We start from the raw sequence: 24,166 nt of genomic DNA, 5'->3' as shown, positions 1-24,166 counted from the left end.
AGCAAAAGGCTTCAAAAACTGACTGCAGGTATCAGGAAAATCAAATTCCTAATGAGACGGCACATGCTGGAAATCCCTGGAGTCATGTGATTTTTCTCGAGCAGCTGGTGCAATTATGTGCTGGGATAACAGTCAAGGCTAACGTGCCCTTAAACTGCTGGGGGCTTATTCTTCGGTGTATCTCTCTATTCTATGGAAAGGAGAGCAGGGATTCCCCTTGAGATAGCTCCAACTGAACTTCTTAATGGAACAGACCATGGCTAGTTTTCATGGGACGTGTCTTTCCTGTATGAATTGACCAAAGTCCTTTTTTGACTCTCCTACAGGCCAAACGACACGAGAGGCAAAGCCAGTCCATTGTGCTCAATGTTCAGCAGAGGTTACTCTGACAGTGAATCGGTAGAAATTAAATGTGTCTCCTAGAAGAATTGACGGATCTTTTTTATCCAGCGACTCTGGAAGCCTCGACCTTTTTCACAAGACAATCCTAGCCATCTTATCCTGCTTCACTTTCCCCTATGAACCCTTGTCCAGTTTGGGGAAGCTAGATGAGGTCTACATGAGCCTTTCCAAAAGAAGCTACAGCTTGATCCTCTTTCATATAGGCCGGCCTAATTGACCTCTCCTTGCAGGCCAATTGGACTCTTTCTGGAAACACACAATCCAGAAATTTCTCTCATAGTCCAGACGTGACCTACAAAGGATCCTATGCAGTGTCCTGCTTCCGAACTTGCTGAACCTACCCAGAACTCACCCAGTCTTAGTGTTGCTTTGTACAGTTTTAAGTATGGAATACAAGCTATTGGGGGAAGGCCTCTGAGTTTTATCTAGTGGTGATGGGGGGGGAGGGTAGTTTAGTGTTTTTGCTGATTTGGGGTTCTCAGAGGTATGATTGAATGCGAATAACAATTACTGCCACGCATCTGTCCCCTGGAGAAGTGGAGGTACAAAATATTGAGAGTGTGTATCCACACATAGGATGCATTTCTCCCACTCACAGCCTTCCCTCGTTTCCCTTCCATCTTCTCTCACTTTTACTCACACCTCCACCACCAAGGCCAAATCCTTCTCCTTGCTAAGAACAGAAAATAGTGATCATGCAAATCCCATTCTACTGAAATCTTCGTTTCCATTCTGAAACTTCTAAAGGGTGAAAGTGGTGAGGTCGGGAACCATAAATTCAGTTTGCTTGCTCACTTGGGGAAAGGGAGGGAGGGAAGGGTTACATTTTGAAAAAGAAAATAAGAACACAGTCATTTTGATTCTTTTCGGTTCTTCCCAGAATTACAACACACATGACCTTAGGTGACAATTTTCAGTATTTTTAACTCTGATGACTTCCGGGTTCAATCTGACATTATCATCATGTAGTATTTGGAGAAGTCCACACATGTCATTGAACACCAAACTGCCCCACAAACCTCCACTTCAAATTCCCGAGAATGACTTTAGAACCATGTAATTCTAAGGTCACGATTAGTTAGCGGGTTTTGTCTTAGAAAAACCTAAAAGTGACTCTATAGGCATTAAATTCCTGCTAACAAGTGACACAGACTCAGGTACCCCCAAATAGCCTCAGCCAGTCCCCCTGCTTACCATTAATTCCTCAGGCGCTGGGCGTTCCTTCGGTTGTTTTCTCATGCTACGAAAAAAAGGTACAAAAACCCAAAAGGTTCATTTCAACAAGTACTTCTCTCTTGTTCTACCGGTAGACAAATATTATGATGCATAAGGAAATAGTCCTAATCCAGCACTTTTGTGTACATTTCTAAGTGCATGTGTGCTGTTGCCTGATGCAGACTGGTGCAGCTTTCACCCCTCCATGTAATGCCACCATCAGCTGCTGAAAGCTCCGACATTCCACTGCCCATGTGTCCCTGAGGAAAACTCCCCTAATGGTTTCTGTTTCAGACTGACATCTGTGACCACCTCTCCTCACCTCTATAAAAACAACTTTCTTCAGCATTTCAGTGGTACAAACAGGCTCTGTCTCACAGGGCTAGCTGCAATGGGAAAAGCCATAAATAGTCCTGGCATTAATTATGCATTAGGCGGCCAGCACTGTGGAGTGACCAGGTTATTTATTGATACAATAGCATAAATTCAAAGGAATGAGCCAGGTAAGAGAAGGCAAGAGCCAAGAAGGGAACTTGTAGGCCAGACGGGAAGGGAGCTCTGAGAAAGAGCATATATTTTACTCTCTCTAACACAGAGGATGAATTTCCTCACTAGGCAGAACATGGACAATCCCCCAGTGAGTTCCACTAGTCACTGTGTTTCTGCTTTACACAAAAGACAGAAACCCAGGCTCAGTCCAGAGATTTCTAAGATCTGGAACGTGTAGGTACTTGTACGGTGCTGACAGCACTCTTTAAAATGTAAAGGTTGAAGCTGTTGGCTAGCACATGAAGACTCTGGATGGTGGAGGTGGGAACCCTAGAAGCCTTGACGGAAATATCGTTTAGAGGATTTCAACTCTTTCTTCAGCCCCATCTGCCCAAGGCACCAAAGTCCCTGTTGTCTTGGAAAAGATGCAGGGTGCACCATAAGGTCTGTTGAAGCTGGCAAATTAATGGGGCACTGTGTTTGCAAACAGAGCTTACCACTGAGTGATGAAGTGTATAAAGGACTCCGAGAACTCCCCAACTGGAAGAACTGGCGAATCCTGGGATCGAACGGAAGGGAAACAAAAGGAAGGCGACGTTAAAATCAAGAGGATCAAAGCTTACAGACAATCTAAGTCACATATTCCAAAGCCCAGTGAACTGGGAGTAATGAGCACTGCACAATGGCTAGAAGTAGAAGAGACACAGAGGGGGAGGTGGAGAAAGGACAAGGATTGCCGAGGGGAAGGAAGGAAGGAAGGTGGGGAAAGCGTAAATGAGAAATTAATGATTATTTAAGTAACACACAAATGGTCTTGTAATTAACAAAGAGCTGTGTAATTATTCTTGTTTCGACCTTTGCTTCTTTCCCTGTATTTGCTATTTCTTACTCCTTTCAAGATCGGCTTCTTCTCAGAGGTCTCTGTCCTCTAAATGCGGTCAGAGCAATTTCAAGGAGCGAGAACCCTGAGCACTGTTACCCACTTCACCTCTTGGATGCATGAAGCAAGCATTTAACTTTAACTATAATTGTACTGGTTTTAATTATTTTATCTTTTTAGGCTCTTTATTTACTGTTTTACTTTATTTTATAGTTTGTCTGCTCTTCTCACCTCTGCCGCCGCGAAGCGGCGGCCCGCCGGACTCCTCCCCTACTCAGTTTGTCTGCTCTTCTCACCTCTGCCGCCGCGAAGCGGCGGCCCGCCGGACTCCTCCCCTACTCAGTTTGTCTGCTCTTCTCACCTCTGCCGCCGCGAAGCGGCGGCCCGCCGGACTCCTCCCCTACTCAGGTCAGCGCATGCACTATAAAACAAGATCTTTTGCGGCGCACGCATTGAATCTGAGCACTGTTACCCACTTCACCTCTTGGATGCATGAAGCAAGCATTTAACTTTAACTATAATTGTACTGGTTTTAATTATTTTATCTTTTTAGGCTCTTTATTTACTGTTTTACTTTATTTTATAGTTTGTCTGCTCTTCTCACCTCTGCCGCCGCGAAGCGGCGGCCCGCCGGACTCCTCCCCTACTCAGGTCAGCGCATGCACTATAAAACAAGATCTTTTGCGGCGCACGCATTGAATCTGAGCACTGTTACCCACTTCACCTCTTGGATGCATGAAGCAAGCATTTAACTTTAACTATAATTGTACTGGTTTTAATTATTTTATCTTTTTAGGCTCTTTATTTACTGTTTTACTTTATTTTATAGTTTGTCTGCTCTTCTCACCTCTGCCGCCGCGAAGCGGCGGCCCGCCGGACTCCTCCCCTACTCAGGTCAGCGCATGCACTATAAAACAAGATCTTTTGCGGCGCACGCATTGAATCTGAGCACTGTTACCCACTTCACCACTTGGATGCATGAAGCAAGCATTTAACTTTAACTATAATTGTACTGGTTTTAATTATTTTATCTTTTTAGGCTCTTTATTTACTGTTTTACTTTATTTTATAGTTTGTCTGCTCTTCTCACCTCTGCCGCCGCGAAGCGGCGGCCCGCCGGACTCCTCCCCTACTCAGGTCAGCGCATGCACTATAAAACAAGATCTTTTGCGGCGCACGCATTGAATCTGAGCACTGTTACCCACTTCACCTCTTGGATGCATGAAGCAAGCATTTAACTTTAACTATAATTGTACTGGTTTTAATTATTTTATCTTTTTAGGCTCTTTATTTACTGTTTTACTTTATTTTATAGTTTGTCTGCTCTTCTCACCTCTGCCGCCGCGAAGCGGCGGCCCGCCGGACTCCTCCCCTACTCAGGTCAGCGCATGCACTATAAAACAAGATCTTTTGCGGCGCACGCATTGAATCTGAGCACTGTTACCCACTTCACCTCTTGGATGCATGAAGCAAGCATTTAACTTTAACTATAATTGTACTGGTTTTAATTATTTTATCTTTTTAGGCTCTTTATTTACTGTTTTACTTTATTTTATAGTTTGTCTGCTCTTCTCACCTCTGCCGCCGCGAAGCGGCGGCCCGCCGGACTCCTCCCCTACTCAGGTCAGCGCATGCACTATAAAACAAGATCTTTTGCGGCGCACGCATTGAATCTGAGCACTGTTACCCACTTCACCTCTTGGATGCATGAAGCAAGCATTTAACTTTAACTATAATTGTACTGGTTTTAATTATTTTATCTTTTTAGGCTCTTTATTTACTGTTTTACTTTATTTTATAGTTTGTCTGCTCTTCTCACCTCTGCCGCCGCGAAGCGGCGGCCCGCCGGACTCCTCCCCTACTCAGGTCAGCGCATGCACTATAAAACAAGATCTTTTGCGGCGCACGCATTGAATCTGAGCACTGTTACCCACTTCACCTCTTGGATGCATGAAGCAAGCATTTAACTTTAACTATAATTGTACTGGTTTTAATTATTTTATCTTTTTAGGCTCTTTATTTACTGTTTACTTTATTTTATAGTTTGTCTGCTCTTCTCACCTCTGCCGCCGCGAAGCGGCGGCCCGCCGGACTCCTCCCCTACTCAGGTCAGCGCATGCACTATAAAACAAGATCTTTTGCGGCGCACGCATTGAATCTGAGCACTGTTACCCACTTCACCTCTTGGATGCATGAAGCAAGCATTTAACTTTAACTATAATTGTACTGGTTTTAATTATTTTATCTTTTTAGGCTCTTTATTTACTGTTTTACTTTATTTTATAGTTTGTCTGCTCTTCTCACCTCTGCCGCCGCGAAGCGGCGGCCCGCCGGACTCCTCCCCTACTCAGGTCAGCGCATGCACTATAAAACAAGATCTTTTGCGGCGCACGCCGCAAAGGCGCGCGCCTTCGGCGCGCGCCGAAGGAGCGAGCAAAAGGAGCAGGACCTGCTCCTTTGTTCACTCCTTCGGTCGCCTCCCGAGGGCGCCGCCAAAAACCACTGCTCTATAATTCATTCAAGATGTCCTAACCTTAACTTCGCACACACCATTTACTCCATTCTGACTTTGCTTTTTTTCCTTTCACCTGTCTTAAAGCTTCCTAATCAAACAAAAGAATTCATAAAAATGGATTTCCAACAAATTCCAATTCAGTTAAACAATAGACTTAATTTTCATAAATTTCCTAGATCAATCCCATGTTCACTTCTACCTATCCCAACGCTTCCTTCTTTCTCAACTGACTTTACATTACAACCAATTCTATCTAATAAAATACCTAACCAAACTAAATCCCTAAACTTAAAATTAGGTTTGCTTAACACTAGATCACTCAAATCCAAACATCACCTTATCAAAGACGCCATCCTCCAACAAAATCTACATATTCTGTGTATTACTGAAACTTGGCTTTCTGATGGAGAGGAAGCCTATCTTTCCTTTTGTTGTCCCCCTAACTATGATTTCTTATGGAACCACCGTCACAAACGCAAAGGCGGAGGTTTAGCCATAATCTTTCTTAAAAATTTAATTAAATCTCAAGATCAATCTGCTATCAATTCCACTATTGAATATCTCCATTTCAAAATAAATTCCACAAATAAAACTGACTTTCTCTTACTATATCTTCCCCCTCCAATAGACTATTCAAAACTATCCTCACTTCATAATTTACTTTTTGAATTCTGCTCAACTGCTAACTGCCCAATCATATTGGGTGACTTCAACATCCATTTTGACAACCATAATAACCCACAAACCTTAGAAACTATCAAACTTTTTAATGACCTAGATCTGCAAATATTGATTCATGATCCCACTCACCAGGCTAAACACATTTTAGATATGATTCTAATTCCTTCTTCGGAATCAATATCCTATTCCACTCCGAATATTCTTTCAGTTCCCTGGTCCGATCACTGCCTAATTTCCTTAAATCTTCAATTTCCCAAACAAATGATATCAAATTATTCTTCTAAAACCAAATCATACTCATACAGGGACTTTTCTCAATTAGAAAACTCAGACATCTCATTAAAATTTAGCCCTTCAACCCTCATTCCCTCATTTGAAACAATTGACGAACAACTTTATTACTGGAATTCAAACCTAGAGTCCATACTAAATACTAAAACACCACTAATTACTAAAACTATAATCAGCAAAAAACCCAAAAATCCGTGGTATTCCAAAAAGCTATCTTTAATCAAGACTCAACTTCGTGCAACAGAAAGGAAATGGCGTTCTTCAAAATCCCTCACCAACCTTCAAAAATTTAAAGACACCTCTCTCTACTATAAACATGAAATTACCCAAGCAAAAAAATCTTTTTACAATAACAAAATTCAAAAGGCAAAAAACACTTCTGTCCTCTTTAATATCTTAAAATCATTTAACCCAGAAAAAAATAAAAATATGCCAAATCAAACTTCAGTACTAACAGCTCAAGATTTAGCTAATTATTTTTGCCAAAAAATATCAATAATAAGACAAACATTCTCGACCAATACACTAATCTCACCGGACTTCGAAGATCTATCTACAATTAACTCTATTCCAACAGCTAAATGCACAAATTTTAAAATACCAACTATAAATGACATTGAAAGACACCTCAAATCAATCAACTTAAAAGGTTCTCCCACTGAAATTATTCCGCCATTCTATATAAAAAAATATTTCGATCTCTTTGGTCCCTTTATTCTATCTCTCATTCAGAAATGTTTATCTTCTGCTACCGTTCCTTCTGCTTGGAAAACTTCCACTGTAATACCAATTCTAAAAAACTTTAAGTCCAGTCAAGATGACTCATCTAACTACCGCCCCATTTCAAATCTTCCTTTCCTAATGAAACTGACGGAAAAACTAGTTTTCGAACAACTATCTGACTTCATTGAATCCTCCAATGCGTTACATCCGAATCAAACAGGTTTTCGTAAATACCACAGCACCGAATATTCCATGATTGGTCTTGTCACTAACATTCACTACTTCCTTGACCATCACAAATCTGTAGCTCTCTTTTCCTTAGATCTATCCGCAGCCTTCGATACCATAGATCATGACATTCTTCTTAATCGTTTACAATCACTAGGAGTAGAGGGCCAAGTCTTACAATGGCTTACCTCCTTTCTATCGGATCGTCTCTCCAGAGTTAAATTCAATGAATCCTATTCCGACCTTTTCCCCTCATCTTTTGGAGTTCCACAAGGATCAATACTTTCTCCTCTTCTATTCAACATTTTCCTATCCCCACTTATCACCATGTCACAGTCTCTAGGTTTTACAACTTTTTCTTATGCAGACGACATTCAACTGATGCACCCCCTCAATCCAGAAAACCCTGCAGAAATAAAAATTATCAATGACAAACTGGAAAAAATTAAAAACTGGCTAAGCAATAATAAACTGGCTCTAAACACCAAAAAAACCAAATCCATGCTTTTTACTTGGAAAAGAGATATATCCCAAAAAATACCATTCACACTCGACAATACTTTAATAGAATCGGTACCCAAGCTAAAAATCTTAGGTGTAACTCTTGATGTAGATCTGTCTTACCACGATCATATCAGTGTAGTTGTCAAATCATGCTTTTACAGACTACGGCTGTTACGTTCAATCTCTACATTCTTAGACACTAAATCCCTCAATATTTTAATTCATTCACTTATTATTTCCAAACTGGACTACTGCAACTCTCTTCTAATTAATATAACTCAAAAAGAAAACAGACGCCTCCAAATTATCCAAAATACAGCAATCAAACTAATCCATAACGCAAAGAAATTCGACCATGTTACCCCCTTACTAATTAAATCACACTGGCTCCCAATAACCCATAGAATTACGTTTAAAATTTTATTCCTGGTTTACAAATCTCTAATTTTCAATGAACCTCAATATATTGCTAAAATGATTGTCCCTCACAAAACTTTACGTTCTCTCAGATCTTCTTCTTCACAATTGCTCTCAGTTCCCTCATTAAAAGTCATTGGCACTAGGCGAAATGACATATTTTCTGTAAAAGCACCCTCACTATGGAACTCCCTTCCAAACTTCATTAAAAATGAAACTGACCTCGTTGTTTTTAAGAAAATTTTAAAAACTTACCTATTTCAAGACGCGTTTGACATATGAAAATCCACCTTTTTAGCACTTTTTAGGTCCAATATTTTTAATAACCCTTTATTACCCAATGTGTTTCCCTTTTGATGTCTTTCTCTAACTAAGAACAACATTGTAACTTTTCCCCTTCCTTCCCACCCCCTCCTGTTCGTCTAATTTTGTTTGTTTTATGAGTAACTATTGCAAAGTTATTGTATTACCACACTCTGTTGGTTTTTATTACTGTACATCGCTTAGATGTTATTATAAGCGATTTATCAAATAAAGGTCAAACTTGAAACTTGAAACTTGAAACTTGAGAGCATTATCAGAATTCATGCTTGAGGAAGGTGCTGCTGTGCTGATCACAACTCTGACCACCTACAGGGCAGGGCCAGAGGAGGTGCCTGGTGTCACGTTGTGTATGCAAGGATCTCATGACACCAGGCAGCTGCTCCCAAAGCCAGTCGCATTCATTCTCATTTCCCTTCCCTGACATCCTTCTGCAAAGTGCTGTGCAAAGTATGATACATGCACCTATTTAAATTAACAAAGGAATGACTTATTTTAATCTCACTGTACTTCGCAGCGCTTTGGCTGTTCGGCTCAGCAATACATCATGACATACAAACTTGCAGTGCTGCAGGGCAAAGAACTCGCAGTTGCCGTGTTTGGGGCGAGCCAAAGCGATTTCTCTTGCACAGGAGCGCGTCACTGCAGCAGGAAATTGCTTTGAAGAGAGGGGGAATGGGATGAAAGCACCTCGGCAGCATGTGAGTGTCATTACCAGTGATGGCAGAGACACAGAACGGCCTGGCTCGGGTGCCGTTACGAACTGCTGTAGCTCAATTATCAGAAAAATGAGATCGGTAATTACAAGACAGAAAATTAACTAGATCTCTTATTAAGGCTTTTGTTTTCAATTCTAACCAACGGAAAGTGCTGCAGTCTGTGGCGGTCCCTTGTGTGCTAGGGGCACTTTAAGCGACTAGTTACACTTTGAAAGAGTTTGGCATTTTCCTTTGCCCCAGCTCCGTATTTTGAGATTTCACGGTTGCAGTTACTGAGCTGCCAAGAAAGTATTAGAAACCAAAGCAATCCAGTCACATCACTCAGCAACAGGAAAGAGACATTAGAACAGTGGCCTTTGGCAGGGCCACATTTTGCATTTGGAGGTCCCTGGAGGGCCTCAGAAAAATAGTTCATGTCTTATTAAAGAAATGGAAATTTTGCAGGAGGTTAAACTCTATAGTTTATACATTTTTCCTTTTGGCTAAGTCTTAATAATACTATTGTAATTTATAGCTAAAGAGACACAGGATCAAGAAACTGTTTCATTTTACTTTTGTGATAATGATAAACATACCAAGGGACTCAAAATAGTATCTGGCGGGCCGCATGTGGCCCCTGGGCCGCAAGTTTGAGACCACTGCATTAGAACATGTTCAAGCTCCATCCATTTCCAAGTACAGACCAGCTGTATAGAAAAAGCATGAAGGTAATCACAGGCGTAGTTTAGAGAGACCTGCCTTGTGTCCAGACCGTGATCCCACCATCCCATCCGCAGTCTAAGGGAGACCTGCCTTGTGTCCAGACCGTGATCCCACCATCCCATCCGCAGTCTAAGGGAGACCTGCCTTGTGTCCAGACCGTGATCCCACCATCCCATCCGCAGTCTAAGGGAGACCTGCCTTGTGTCCAGACCGTGATCCCACCATCCCATCCGCAGTCTAAGGGAGACCTGCCTTGTGTCCAGACCGTGATCCCACCATCCCATCCGCAGTCTAAGGGAGACCTGCCTTGTGTCCAGACCGTGATCCCACCATCCCATCCGCAGTCTAAGGGAGACCTGCCTTGTGTCCAGACTGTGATCCCACCATCTCACCCGCAGTCTAAGGGAGACCTGCCTTGTGTCCAGACCGTGATCCCACCATCTCACCCGCAGTCTAAGGGAGACCTGCCTTGTGTCCAGACCGTGATCCCACCATCCCATCCGCAGTCTAAGGGAGACCTGCCTTGTGTCCAGACTGTGATCCCACCATCTCACCCGCAGTCTAAGGGAGACCTGCCTTGTGTCCATACTTGATCCCACATGCAAATCCATCTTGTACATATTCATTGTGGATATCCTGAAAACCTGACCTGGCTCCGGCTCTCGAGGACCAGAACTGCCTACCCCTGGCCTAGGCTACTATCATGGAAGACAGAGTAAAGATCTGAATCAACTGTTCAGGCTGCAAGGTACATTATTAGACAGTCCAATAAAAACGAGCTTTATCATAAGCAAGAAAAGTTTTCATTATTGTTTTGCTTTTGAATCTATTGTGCTTTGTTGAATTTCACTGGGAATGTGTAATTTTTAAATTATCTACAATTGTTTTTAAAAGACTGTGTGTATAAGTACCAACCTATGGGGCTCATAATCGAAACTTAAACATGTCTAAAAACCCGTCCAAGTGCCGATAACTGAAATGGCTTTTTGGATGTATCCAGGGACTTTTTAGGTCTATGAATTCTGCTGTGCGCCCAGAGCTACAAGAAGCGTTTCTGAAGGAATAGTTAGGGCGGGATGTGGGCCGACCTAGACTTAGTTGTTCTGTAGGGATAATTGAAGGTTTGATGAGACTACCTATAAGGAATTTATACGTTGTGAGTTCAAATGATATAAAGACAGGTATCGAAAGCGATCAGATAACCACTGTAGGGACAAAGTAAGGACTCCACACACTCCCCCCGTTGCACCCCACAAAGTTCAGAATACAAACATCAGCACCTGCAATAGGAAAGCTGCACAGAGGTGGCTTAAGTAGCCTGGGGGTGGGATGGGTGGGCTAGTGAACCATAGAGAGGAGGACCCGGGCCCATAAGCTACTCTAACCACTACATTTATAGTGGAACATGTGCGCTCACTAACCCTCCCCCCATTCCAACCATCTACAGCCATAAGGGCAATTGGGGTTGTAGAGAGTTGGGTATAGTGGGTTTGGGGGACTCATCATAACCTATAAGGGAGTTCTGGTGAGATGTTTATGTGAAGTTCACAGCAGTGCCCCACTGCTCTGTTGCCATGTCTGGGTGGCCAGTCCATCACAATGCTGGCCTCTCCCACATCCAAATGGTCTTGTTCTGGGCGTTTGGGACTTGCTCGAGAATGTGGTATAAAGATAGACATAGTGGCGGTCTGGAAGATCAAATGCCTGGACGTCCAGATGATTTAAAAAAAAAATAAAATAAAATTTTGGACGTATTTTTTGAAACATGTAGCTCCGAGTAATGACTAATTCTCTTGATTTTATCCACAGTGAGATGAAAACTCCTGATGGCCATGGGTATAAGATAAAAATCTATACTGTAACCCCATAAAAACATACAGCTTCACCGTCTAATTATAAATAATTTGTATTTTATATGGGAGGAAAACATTTCAGACCCTCGAGTCACTTAAGGAGCTTCAATTGTCAAAAGGTGAGCATAACCCAGGGCTATCAAGTCAGAAAAACCTCATCTTGCGCGTATTTTAACCCTTAACAGTCTGCGTGCATTTTGGTCCCCGCTCCCCGGTCCTATTAATTTAAGAGCTCTGCTCCTCTTTCATTTTCTATAGATGCAAGAAAATACCAGACTAGGCATCAATTGAAATGTCCCAACTAGCAGATTTCACGTCATGTTCAGCTCTCCTACTCAGCCAAAGCATGGCATATGCACTAGTGAAGGACTTGTTTCAGTTTCAAACAACTTTTGAAAAGCAGCTCCTTGACATTCTTTGTTTTTTGGATTATGTTTTAATTATCTATGCTCTGGATAGAGGCAGAATATAAATAATCATCTAGAAACCTTGTGAATCAGTCCAGGCAGAGAACAACAACAAATAAATCCCTGAATTGCTATTTGAATCAATTATGCAGGTGAATGGCTAGAGGTTTCCCGATGAATTGACAAGTTATACACCAGCTAGAAAGTCCAGCAAGATGCAGGACGCAGGGGGCAAGAAACGCAGAGAACTCCGTGCCTGGAACATGTCAAAAGAAATTTCCTTTTGGCATCCAGTGAAACAACAACCCTGCCTGCTAGTGCACAAAATGTAAAAAAAAACAATTTCGTTCTACATAGAATACAAGGTACATTTAGAAGCAACTGACAGACTGATGGCTCGGGGTATTTTAGAAGACTGTAACCCCCTCCGCCTTTCTAATTACAGGGAGGAAAAGATTTCAGAAAACTTGAGTCACTTAAGGAGCTTCCGAATCCTTTTTCTCATCGCTCCATGCCTCAAAGCAGGTGCAATGCTGGGCAGCGGATTCGTATACAGCAAAAAAGCGGCAGCTTTGGAAAGCAAAGGTGTTTAGGATTCAATGCCAGGCACAAGCTAAGATTTACAGGCAGTGAGATGGATTCTTATTTTTACATCAAGAGTCCATTAGGGATTTTCGTCAGCAAATGAGAAGCCTGACTTTATCCTTTGTTCCAGGTCTTGTAAAACTAATAGGCTAATCCCTGATCTCTTAGCAACTTTTTTAATTTAAACATTTTATATATTTCTATCCCATATGCATCAAAAAGAAAAAGGAAATCTCCTAACAGTCCACATTACACAAAGAGAATACCAAGAAAGCTAAACAGACACAGTAATTAACCATCCCTCTTTACAAAGAGTTTTCCAAAATATTACCTTCCAAATCTAATTAGCATTTAAAGAACTCAAAGCAAACATTTGAATCAAAGGCTTCGTTATGCTTCCAGGATGATCTCCAAAGCAGCATCTTGACAGGCTCTGAGGAAGTGTTAAGTCTTCCAAGAAGCCAGTAAGGTCAATGCTTTCCTGAGAGTGAAAACCAAAGTGGGTTGGACAACCTTGGAACCTTTCGAGAAATCATTACAACCGTGAATTCATGCGTTCGTATTCTCTAACTTAGATTCTGGTCATTTGGTATATGCAGGACAATGAAAGCGCCTTCAGACAGTACAAAATGCTGCGACACCTTTGCATCTGAAGTTCCACTGGTTGCCAATGGAATTGTTTGAGTTACAACCATCATATCTTTATGCACCGAACAGGGTTTAGCGAAGGTTCATCTGGGCTTTTTTAAAAATTTAGTTCCACACTCTGCCTATAGGTTTGAGGAAGGAAGAATCGAATATAAATTTTAAAAGATATTTCAAAGCACTTTTTTCAACTTGAAAAATAAGTTTGGGACTGCAGTTTGTATAATGTTGTTATCTACGATGAGTGTTGGATACTCGATCCAAGATGGCCGACGGTCCCGGACGCTGAGCAGCACACCGGAGGAGACTTTCTGAAAATTTTCTGCTGAACATATTTACCTACCTAGAATGCCAAAGAGGAGAGGTCGCAGCGCCGCTGGAGCCTCGCGGCGTTTGGCGGTCCCCTCGTTCGGCAACATAGAAGAACTCCTGCGTCGGATGCAGGATATCCCGGCAGCGTCGGCACCCCCGCTGGAGACGCCTCAGAGGGGCGGAAATGAGGTGATCTCCTTGGGGCTAGAGACAACGTTGAGCCCCGACGCTAGGGCACCTCCCCCACCTCCTCAGGTTACCAGCTCCCCACGAGTGGAGGAGCTGCCGGGAGAAGGCAGGCATCTACCCTCGGAGGCCAGAGAGAACAGAGAGGGGAGCGTGGAGATGGACTCCCTGAGTTTTCAGGTGAGTCCAAGAAACACCAAGGACTTGGAAACATCAGGGATTACTTCAGGCCAGCAGAAGGATTGCCAGGAACAGCTGAAAACTGGTGAGACTATTCAAACTTTTAATCCTTCATATGTTATTGAAAAACCCAGAGAAGTAACACTGGATTCAATTTGGGATTTAGTGGCTGACCTCGCCAAGTCTGTCAAGCCCCAGCTTTTGCAGCTGGAAAATAAAATTACTTTTCAAGAAACTGAGATAAAAAACATAAAAGTTGAAATTGGTGAATCTAAGAATTCTATTGAGAATATACAACAGGAGTTAAAAGTATCAAAACAGCTTAATGAAGCAATAATAAAAGATAATACAAATATGCGTAGAAAACTGGAATCTTTGGAGAATTTTTCTCGTAATAATAATCTCCGACTGATTAACTTTCCTAGGATAGCCTCGGTGACACCTAGGGATATGTTGAAACGTTATATGTTGGAGATTTTGGGTATTCCAGAGGATACATTACCACCACTTACTCAAGTATATTACCTACCAACGAAAGCTATTAAATCACCATCTAAACAACAGGAGAATAATCAACTACTTAATGTTTCAGCAATCTTGGAACTTTCGGATAGAGAGCTTGCATCTCCGGCAACATTGCTTCTTACTGTGGCTCTTGCTCCAGATAAAAACTGGTTGCTTAGATTGTTCTTTAGAAATAAAATGAAAGAATTTCTTGGACAAAAAATATTAATGTTTCCAGCCTTGGCACGGGAAACCCAGAGGAGAAGGCGAGAGTTTCTTTTGATGAAGCCAGGGGTTACATCTCTTGGTGGGACTTTTTTCCTTCGACACCCTTGTAAATGTGTAATACAATACCATATGAAGAAATATGTATTCTTTGAACCATTCCAGTTGACAGCCTTTTTGGCAGGAACTCGGCTGGATGAAGGAAAATTAAAATCAAAGTGAAGTGCATTTGAATAATGATATCCTTTCTCAGCCAGGGGATCTTGTTTTCCTAATATTTCAATTGATAGTTGTTAGCAGTTGTTAGCATTTGTTAATATGTCCGCCTTATCCTTCTTGGATCTAATGTTGAGGACTTGAGCTGAATTTAAGCTAAATATTTATTTGATTTGATTTGATTATTATGTATTTTATCTTTGAGTATTATTTTCTTGCTTTTCTTCAACTTTCTGTACAAGTGGATACTTGATTTATAACATGTAAAAATTTGATAAATAAATAATTAAAAAAAAAAATGTTGTTATCTACATGAATCAAAATATTTTTTAGGGTAATAATTATTTCAATTTAATATTGATACATTGTGGGTCATAAGAAGAAAAAAATTCCTTTTTTATGTGAATGGAGTTCTTTTCAAAATTGTTTGCATTTGTACACTGTAAACTGCTTTTATCCTTTTTTGGGCTGTATAAGCGGTATTTGTCACTATGTGTCAATTAATTTATTGGTAGGAATCCACTTGAAAATTTATTTTCTTATTGTATAGTTTAAAATTCATGATTTTATTTGTTTTATGTATTATTTGAATACATTTTGACCCCTCTGTGGATTCCTATCAATCGACTGGTGTCCAACCCCACTTCTTTTTGTCTTCTTGCGAAATCAAACCCTTTTCCTAGTAGACAAATAACAACAATTTGAAATTTGCAGATTCTCTGAATTATCTAGCATTACCACCACTTGAAAATATTTTTTAAGAGAGTTACTGGAGATAACTGTGGGTCTGTGCAAGGAAAATGGACAAATTCTTAGCTCGACGTCTGTTTTCAATCATCTCCAATTCTGAATGAATCCTTAATAGAAACTGACTGAACATGTATCTAAAGCTGTCTAGTATAGATAAATTAGAGTCCACACTCTGAAACGTAACAACAGTCTCTTGAGAGAAAGATAAAAACGAAGAGCGTGCAGTCCATTTTCACAATCGCATTCAGTCATATCTGCTTGATGAACCACTAGGCATTGGGGCAAACAACACATATCAATAGTTGAGGGAGAGGTTGCTAGAGAAGCCTCTGCAGGAAATGGTGGTGGAATACGTTCCAAGAGCTAATGGATACCTCTTCCTGTTCGGGGGGTGGGGGAGATGAGTTAACTTTCCCTGTACCCGGAACAATATGCTGGTCCACAGGGCCTGTAACACTGAAGAAATTCCACTTCTAGATTTAATCTTTCATTTACCCACAATAACAAGAAAAGGCAGAGAAAACACTGACGGTGGACAGAGGCCTTACATGCCATTTTGGCCGGGCCCCACAATGAAGTACTGATCTTATTCCCAGGAGCAAAAACCTTCAGGCCTGACCTTCACCATGTCTGTACTTTTCTGAGACAACCAGCAATCCCAAGTAGAAATAATATCTCAGGCCTTCTTATTATTCTTGCTGTTTTCTTATTCAATGTTAACACCTCACCCCAGACCTCAGAAACACAACTCGCTGATCAAAGTGTAATCAAAGCAGCTAGCTTAACGTGCTGGCTCTTCACCGGTCTCTTTTTTTAGATTTTATGTTGACATTCTATTTATACGTTTCCCTCACCATCTTGGACGCATTACAAGCAAATGGTCGGATGGCGACAGAATGGTTGAGGGAAACGATCCTTGATAAAGCGTAAAATGCAAAACATGTCGGATCGCAGCTTCCCCGATCATTAAGACTTAAGATAAGTACTAAGTCTAAAGTTTGAGTAAGGTTGTAAGTTGAAAGTTTTAAGGCAACTTGCATTTTAAAGCACTCTAAATATTTAGCATTTTAAACACAAAATCTAAAAAAAAAGACCGGTGAAGAGCCAGCACGTTAAGCTAGCTGCTTTGATTACACTTTGATCAGCGAGTTGTGTTTCTGAGGTCTGGGGTGAGGTGTTAACATTGAATAAGAAAACAGCAAGAATAATAAGAAGGCCTGAGATATTATTTCTACTTGGGATTGTTGGTTGTGTGAGAGTTCTACGTGGACCCAAGTTTATAAATTTAAGAACTTATACATCAGATTGGGACTCTAGTTTTTCTAAGACAACAGAAATCATCCATAGCACTGCTCACACCGACACAGTCACTCTCTCAGCTCCTGGGCTCTCAGAGCTGAGGAAGACCTTCAGGGATATAGAAGATGTGGTAGCACTTGAAACAGCAAGGACACTTAACCTTAAAAGAGGTCATCACCTTGGTGAGGAAGGAGCTTGGGCAATGTGGCATCCTCTTATTTATTTATTTATGAGGGGGTGCTGAAAAGTTCTCAGGCCAACCAAAAAGGGAATGAGGTGGAGCCATAAGACTTATAAGTTATTCCACATATTCACCCCTAAGTTCAACACACTTGGCACATTATGTCGGAAATTTCTGGAACCCTTTCAAAAAATACTCTGATGTCCGGTCACTGAAATACTGCTCTGCTGCCGCAATCACCTCCAAATCACTCGAAAATTGTCACCCTTTCAAACTCTTTTTAAGATTTGGACACAGAAAATAATCAGTTGGAGCAAGATCTGGTGAGCAGTGAAACCCCCACAGTGTCAAAACATCTATTCTTTTGCCAGCCTTGTGAGCAGGTGCATTGTCTTGCAAAAAAGGAACTCCTTTCCGCAGCTTCCCTCTCTGCATTAACTGTTTGGCCCCTTGGAAGATAGTCAGAACATCTTCCTTATCGCAAAACACTGTGGCCGTGACCTTTGGGTCTTGAATTTCATACACCTTGGAGAACCTGAGTTCCGCCATTGCATGGACTGTTGTTTTATCTCAGGATCATAGTGGTGTAATCATGTTTTGTCAATAGTTGTTCCAAAATGCTGGCATCATTTGGAACCTGTCGTTCCAAAATGCTGGCACCAGCTCGCTGAAAATGCTACAAAATCAACTTGGAAGTGTCCACTCGATGTCGTTTCTAGACAGCATTCAAACATTTGGGCACCCACTTGGCTGACAGCTTCTGCTGAGAATGATAGGCTTCAAGAGCACCGAGACCGAGAAGTCTGAAGTCCCAGATAATAGAGAGCGCAGAAAGAATTTAAAATAATACCAGGAGGGCAGTACATGAGGTTGTGATCATAGACAGAAAACCTCATCCAACTGAAGTCACAGGTACTACCAGTCAATAGCTTCCTTGCAGCAATTAAAGTATCTTGAATATGTACTGGAAGTCCTAGTGTACTGCCAAAGATGTTGTCTACGTTGAGTCATGCAGGCATGCTTCAGCCACTTATGCCGGCTGTCTTGCTCATGTTCAGTTCAGAACGAGCTGGCTCTTCTCACCTCTAAAGTCTCATTAATAAGAGTGGATGTAACATATGCTCCCATTGCTATTTTGTAATTCTTTGTGGTATACAAATGGAGTGTTAAGTTATGAATGGCTAAAACGTGCCTGAGTGGATTAAGTGCTGGTGGGAGATGTCTTCAGCTTGCAGGGCTTGGATGGCATCCCCACCCGCAAAGGTAATATTGCGGCAGGCGGGCGGGCAGGGAAAGAATATCAGGACTCCCTAATGCATTTTTGAGAACCCTCTGCTTGGAAGTCATGAAGGAATCATTGTGTGGTTGAAGGAATCTGTTGATTCTGGACCCAAGGAAGGGAAGTTGTTTGTATTACTTGAAACAAATTACTGTTGGTAATGGAGAACCTCAGAGTGAGAAAAAAAGCCTCAGAATAAAGTTCATAAGAATTGTAATACCGCCATAGGCATAAAAAACTCCAAAACTTGCAGTATAGTACATACACTCACTACTTGGTTAAAGGTGCACATGAGGAAACTTCAATGGTAATTCTAATAGTGTCCAAGGATCAAGAAATCCTGTTTCACCGGTCAAGCCAACACCCCCGTGCACTACTCCTTCTCTAATGGTGCCTGGCATTGAAAGAATGCCACGGGAACGGTACAGCACTTCCGACTGACAATCATCCATAATTAAAGGGCCCGCTCAATAATATGCATTGATCCCTTCTGGCCATACATTGCACAGTTTCAATATAAGTTTCAGTGCCAGCTGCCACAGTCTTTTCCTTCAATCACCCCAATAGGCATTTACATCAATCATCTGTAGTACTGTACATTTAAAGTCCGCAAAAAGATGACCTTTTTCCAAACAGCGATGCACAAAAATATCCACCGTCTTCAGTTTTGAATATAGGAATTCTATGAGCATCGGAACTAATACTGCTGCGATTGGTGACCAAAAAGCCTAATGTGGCTTCGTAAAAGGGAGGGATAGTCAGGAGAGCTTTTGGCAAAATGGACAAAACCAAAACTGAGGAAGGGCCTAAGTACTGGGAGAGCTATTCTTTGCCAGCAATGCTGGTGTCACTCACTTGGGTACCTGACTCAATCCTGCTTGTCAAAGATATCAAATTGTGTGAAGGATGGCACAGAGTTAAGCAGGAAACAAAATTCCACGTGTGACTATGATATAGATCCATCTGCCTGGCCAGGATAAATGAAATGCCTCATCAGGCCCCACTAAGGAGGCCAAGTTTCCAGATGACATAAATGACGGTTTTGTGAAAATGGGATCATGACGTCATCAAATTGAACAATTACTGAGACAATGACAATCAGGAATGCAGCTGCAGTAGCCAAGAACTTGAAAAAGGGAAACTATGATAATCTGTGAAAACTAATTTGAAAATCTAAAACGAAAGAAGCCTTTAAGGGAGTCTATTTGATCACTAGATACTAGAGATGTAAAAAGGAAAATAAGGTCATAGCCGAAAGCTAAATTCATTTTTGTTTCGGTCTTTACTGAGGATGATATTGGAGAGACACCTCATTGGAAACATTATTTGAGGAACTGGAACCCCCCCGTGAACTGGTGGGATATCATAGAAGGAGCTAAAGAGTGACAAATTACGGGGATAAGATGGCATATACTCTAGAGGTCTAAAAACTCAAAATGAAATTGTAGACTTGTTTCTAGTAATATGTAAGTTCATCCACTAAAGACTGGAAGATGGCTAATGTAATACTTCGTTAAAAATCCAAAAGAGTAGAGGGGTCCTCTGGTAAATTGCAGACATTAAAGTTGGGCAAAATGGAAGAACAAATTCTTGATCATTTCAACAAACACAGATTAATGGATTTTGTGAAGGGAAATCTTGCCTTAACAATCTAAAGGGGCAAATAAACAGATGGAAAAGGGTGAATTGGAGGATAGAGTGCATCTGGATTTTCAGAAAGTTCTTCAAGAAAGACTTGCATCAGACAAAAGCCAATGCCCTACTGTAGACTCAGAACTGGCTGAAGGACAGGAAACAGAAGAAGCTCAGATGGAGAAAGATGAAGAATGGAGTTGCACTGGCAATGGTGCTTTTGATCTAGGAAAGGGAGTGACAAGTGAAGCAACGTAAAATTATTCAAAATAGTTAAATCATCAGCCAGTTGTTAGGAATTGCAAGATAACCTTGTAAGAGTGAATCAACAACCCGTCCTTTTCAGCTGACAGGTGTACTGGGACTTGAGGGAGCAGAGCCAGCAACTCCCCCCCCAACTCATTTCTTTTATGACAATTTGTAATTGGTTTTAGTGTTGTGAACTGCTCAGATATTTTTTGTGATTAGCAGTATATCAAAGAAATGTCAAACTTTAAACTGCAAGACTGGGGTTCTGGACATCCAAGTGGTAGATGAAATTTCATGTGGACGAGTCCACAGGGAAGAATAATCTAAACTATAGCTACACGATGGTGACTTCCATTATTAGAAAAGGATCCTGGGATCAAGCTGAGCAAGACACGGAAATCCCTGGGCCTCTGTATAGATCCATATGACATGACTGTGGCTTGTGACCTGTGTGCGGTTCTGGAAGGTTAACCAACAGAGATGGCATGGCTTCTTTATATCCCAAATTACTATACCAAAAAATAGAGGAACTGGAATATAAATCTCAAAAAATCTCCAGTTAAATATGAGCTGGGTGTTATGTTAATTATTGCCCTCACCCTCAATGTCAGTGAATCATTTAGATGAACTCTTTTAACCGGAGCTATGAGAGAGAGTAAAGCGTTTTCATCGGCTCTCCCCCATGCCTCTATCATTGGCTAAAAAACCCCTTTGGATAGCACACATTTCAAGGTTCCAATACACTGATCAATTTTTCAGCAAAATTAAATATCTATTATGAAATGAAAAGCAGGCATAGCTTATCTTGAAGGTGTGATGCTCCACTGAGTATTCTGTGTCTCTGTATCTGCTCACTTTCCGTCTTTGTACACACTGAAACTTAAAACGGGACTCAATCGCTGCTGTATTCTGCTGACAATGGGCAACGTTTCACGATGAAATAAAGTGGCAAAAACGCTTGAAATCCAATGAACGGATCAGGCTGAAGGACAAGCTTCTTTATGAAATAAGACTAAACAGATGACATCTCTTCAGCCTGAAGAAGAGAAGGAAATATGACAGAACTCTGCAAGAAGGACCTTATGGCCTGGATGCTCACTTGATAGACATTTGTTCTGATCCAGTATGACCTATATTATAAACGCGTGTACAATCCTGGTAGCAGGACGATTCAATGGCTCTAGTGCAACAAGGGTTCTCCATGGACAAGTTGGATAAGGCAGCCAGCTTCACAAAAGTGATGCTATCCATCACTGTGCCTAGAAGCCTTTTTGGGCATTTGCAGCTCCTCCACCTAATGGCCCTGATGCCAGCTGACCAGTATGTTTCATCTGCTCAACACATCTACATCGACTTGTTCCTCTCGGTTAACAATGACAACAAACAAGGAGAAACTAAATCTTCAAAACTTGATTTCAAAACACTGCAACAATGTAATGAAAGATGTCTAAATCTGACCCTCCCCAGTCTCATCCTATGGCAGGTTGATGAAGATGTAGCAGAGGCTCTACCTCTCATTGCCTGTGGGAACAATGTCCCTTCTGGGTTTTCAGGAATGCCAGTGAAATACAATGAGAAAGCTTTACCTGATTTTCAAAGAGAGCCCTAACAGGCAATATTAAAACCCCTGGGGCTCATGGGGGCCTGTTCTGGAACCACTAATATATTTCTATCAGTCATCTGAAAGCACCAATAAACGGAAATATTGCTAGTTTTTTTACTGTATCACATGGGTGTCTCAGGCAAATGAAGAACGAAATGGCAGATAAGATTTTCTTCACTGAGGCCTTTAACAGAGGTAACTAACTTGCGAGTCACACATACAAGGCCTAACCCTGGTCTGCACTTACCATAGCAGGACCTGTTTCCCCAACTCTTACTCCAGCTGAGATTATATTCATGCACCTTTCTTTCTTTCAATCACTCACCTTTTACTAAGCCATGGTAGAAGTTTCTCCGGAGTGTTGGTGCAGCGTCCACGTTGCGGTAGAAACCTCTACCATGGCTCAGTAAAAAGGGGGGAGAGGTATATGTGGATAAAGGTGAGCCGGTCGATAGTGTGATAGTGTGTATCTGCATTTGACAAAGTACCTCATGAAAGACTTCTGAGGAAATTAGAAAGTCACGGGATAGGAGGTAATGTCCTTTTATGGATTAAGAACTGGCTGAAAGACAGAAAACAGAGATTCGTTTTAAATGGTCAATATTCTGAATGGAGAAGGGTAAATAGTGGGGTTCCCAGGGGTCTGTGCTAGGACAACTACTTTTAACATATTTATCAATGATCTAGAGATGGGAATAACTAGTGAGATAATTAAATTTGCTGATGACACAAAGTTGTTAAATCACAAGAGGACCTTCTGAGGAGTCAAAATGGCAGATGACGTTTAATGTGAGCAAGTGCAAAGTGATGCATGTGAGAAAGAACAACCCAAACTATAGCTACTTATATTTATATTCTCTGAGAAAACTCCATTAACTACCACCCTCTGCATCTGTCAATCAACCAGTTCACCACTTTATGTCCTAACTTTGCCCACTGAGTTTATTTATGAGCCACCTGTGAGGGACAGTGTCAAAAGCCTTACTGAAATCCAAGTAGACTATATCCAGTGCATGTCTACTTTGGTCACCCAGTCAAAGAAATCGATCACATTCATTTGGCATGATTTTCCTTTGGTGAAACCATGTTGCCTCGGATCTTGTAACCCAATGGATTCTAGGAAACTCACTATCCTTTCCTACAGGAGTGCCTCCATTACCTTTCCAACCACTAAAGTAATGCTTACTGGCCTATAGTTTCCTGCCTCTTTGTCTCTGCTTTTGTGAAGAGGGACCACCATCTGCTTTTTTCTAATCCAGTGGAACCTCCCCAGTCTCCAAATATTTAAGAGGACCCGTCAGAACCCCTCTGGGCCCTCTCAAGGTTCTAGGATAGATCTCATTTGGCTCCATGGCTTTGCCTACTTTCAGTTTTTCATAGATGTTTTCTTCCATAAATGATGTAATATCAACTTCAATTTCAGATACACCTTTATGAGCAGATAGAGGTCCTACTCTCAGATTTTCCTTGATGAAGACAAAAGTATTTGCTCAGCACTTCTTTTCCTCAAAGCTGTCCATATAAAAGTTTGTAATATCAATCTCACAATTCCATTTCTAGCCTTCCTCCTTTCACTAATATACCTGGAAAAAGTCTCATCACCCTTCTTTATGCTTAGAGCCTTTGTCAGCCATATTTCTTTTTCACTTCTTTCCGTTTTATCTGGTAATCTCTTCAGTGTTCCTCATCTTGTGTTCTTTTATATTGCATGAATGCCACATCTTTTGCCTTTATTTTGTCAGCCACTTTTTGGGTGAGCCATATCGGTTTCCTTTTTCTCTTGCTCCTGTCAGTTTGACCCACAGATCTTCCACAGCTCTTCCTTCAGGTACTCCCCCATTTAACAAAGGCAGCATGCGAGCTTTGTGTGGCTGCATTCCACTTTAGCCCTTACAGCAAACCATACTACTGGCCAGACGAGCACCTACCCTGACGTTGGACACACCATCTCCATTTGTGAGCACAAGATCGAG

General features: G+C 41.4%; 1 protein-coding gene across 7 annotated transcripts in view; it reads right to left on the bottom strand.

Moving 5' to 3' along the window:
* Nucleotides 1–24,166, bottom strand: part of MAP2K5 (mitogen-activated protein kinase kinase 5) — a 229,552-nt gene that overhangs the window by 34,360 nt on the left and 171,026 nt on the right. For 3 of the 7 annotated variants that reach the window (XM_033920062.1, XM_033920063.1, XM_033920068.1), the window contains 2 exons: nt 2,604–2,665; nt 1,597–1,642 (listed from right to left, as the gene is read on the bottom strand). The exons of 2 other annotated variants lie outside the window; for them this stretch is intronic. In XM_033920062.1, coding sequence (XP_033775953.1) covers nt 1,597–1,642; nt 2,604–2,665 — 108 coding nt within the window. The remainder of the gene's footprint in view (nt 1–1,596; nt 1,643–2,603; nt 2,666–24,166) is intronic. 2 more of the 7 variants (XM_033920066.1, XM_033920067.1) reach the window with 1 other exon arrangement.

This window comes from Geotrypetes seraphini, chromosome 14 (genome assembly GCF_902459505.1).
Source record: "Geotrypetes seraphini chromosome 14, aGeoSer1.1, whole genome shotgun sequence".
NCBI classification, from domain to species: domain Eukaryota; kingdom Metazoa; phylum Chordata; class Amphibia; order Gymnophiona; family Dermophiidae; genus Geotrypetes; species Geotrypetes seraphini.
Note: the sequence above shows the minus strand (reverse complement) of the source record. Positions and strands in the feature narration are given on the sequence as shown.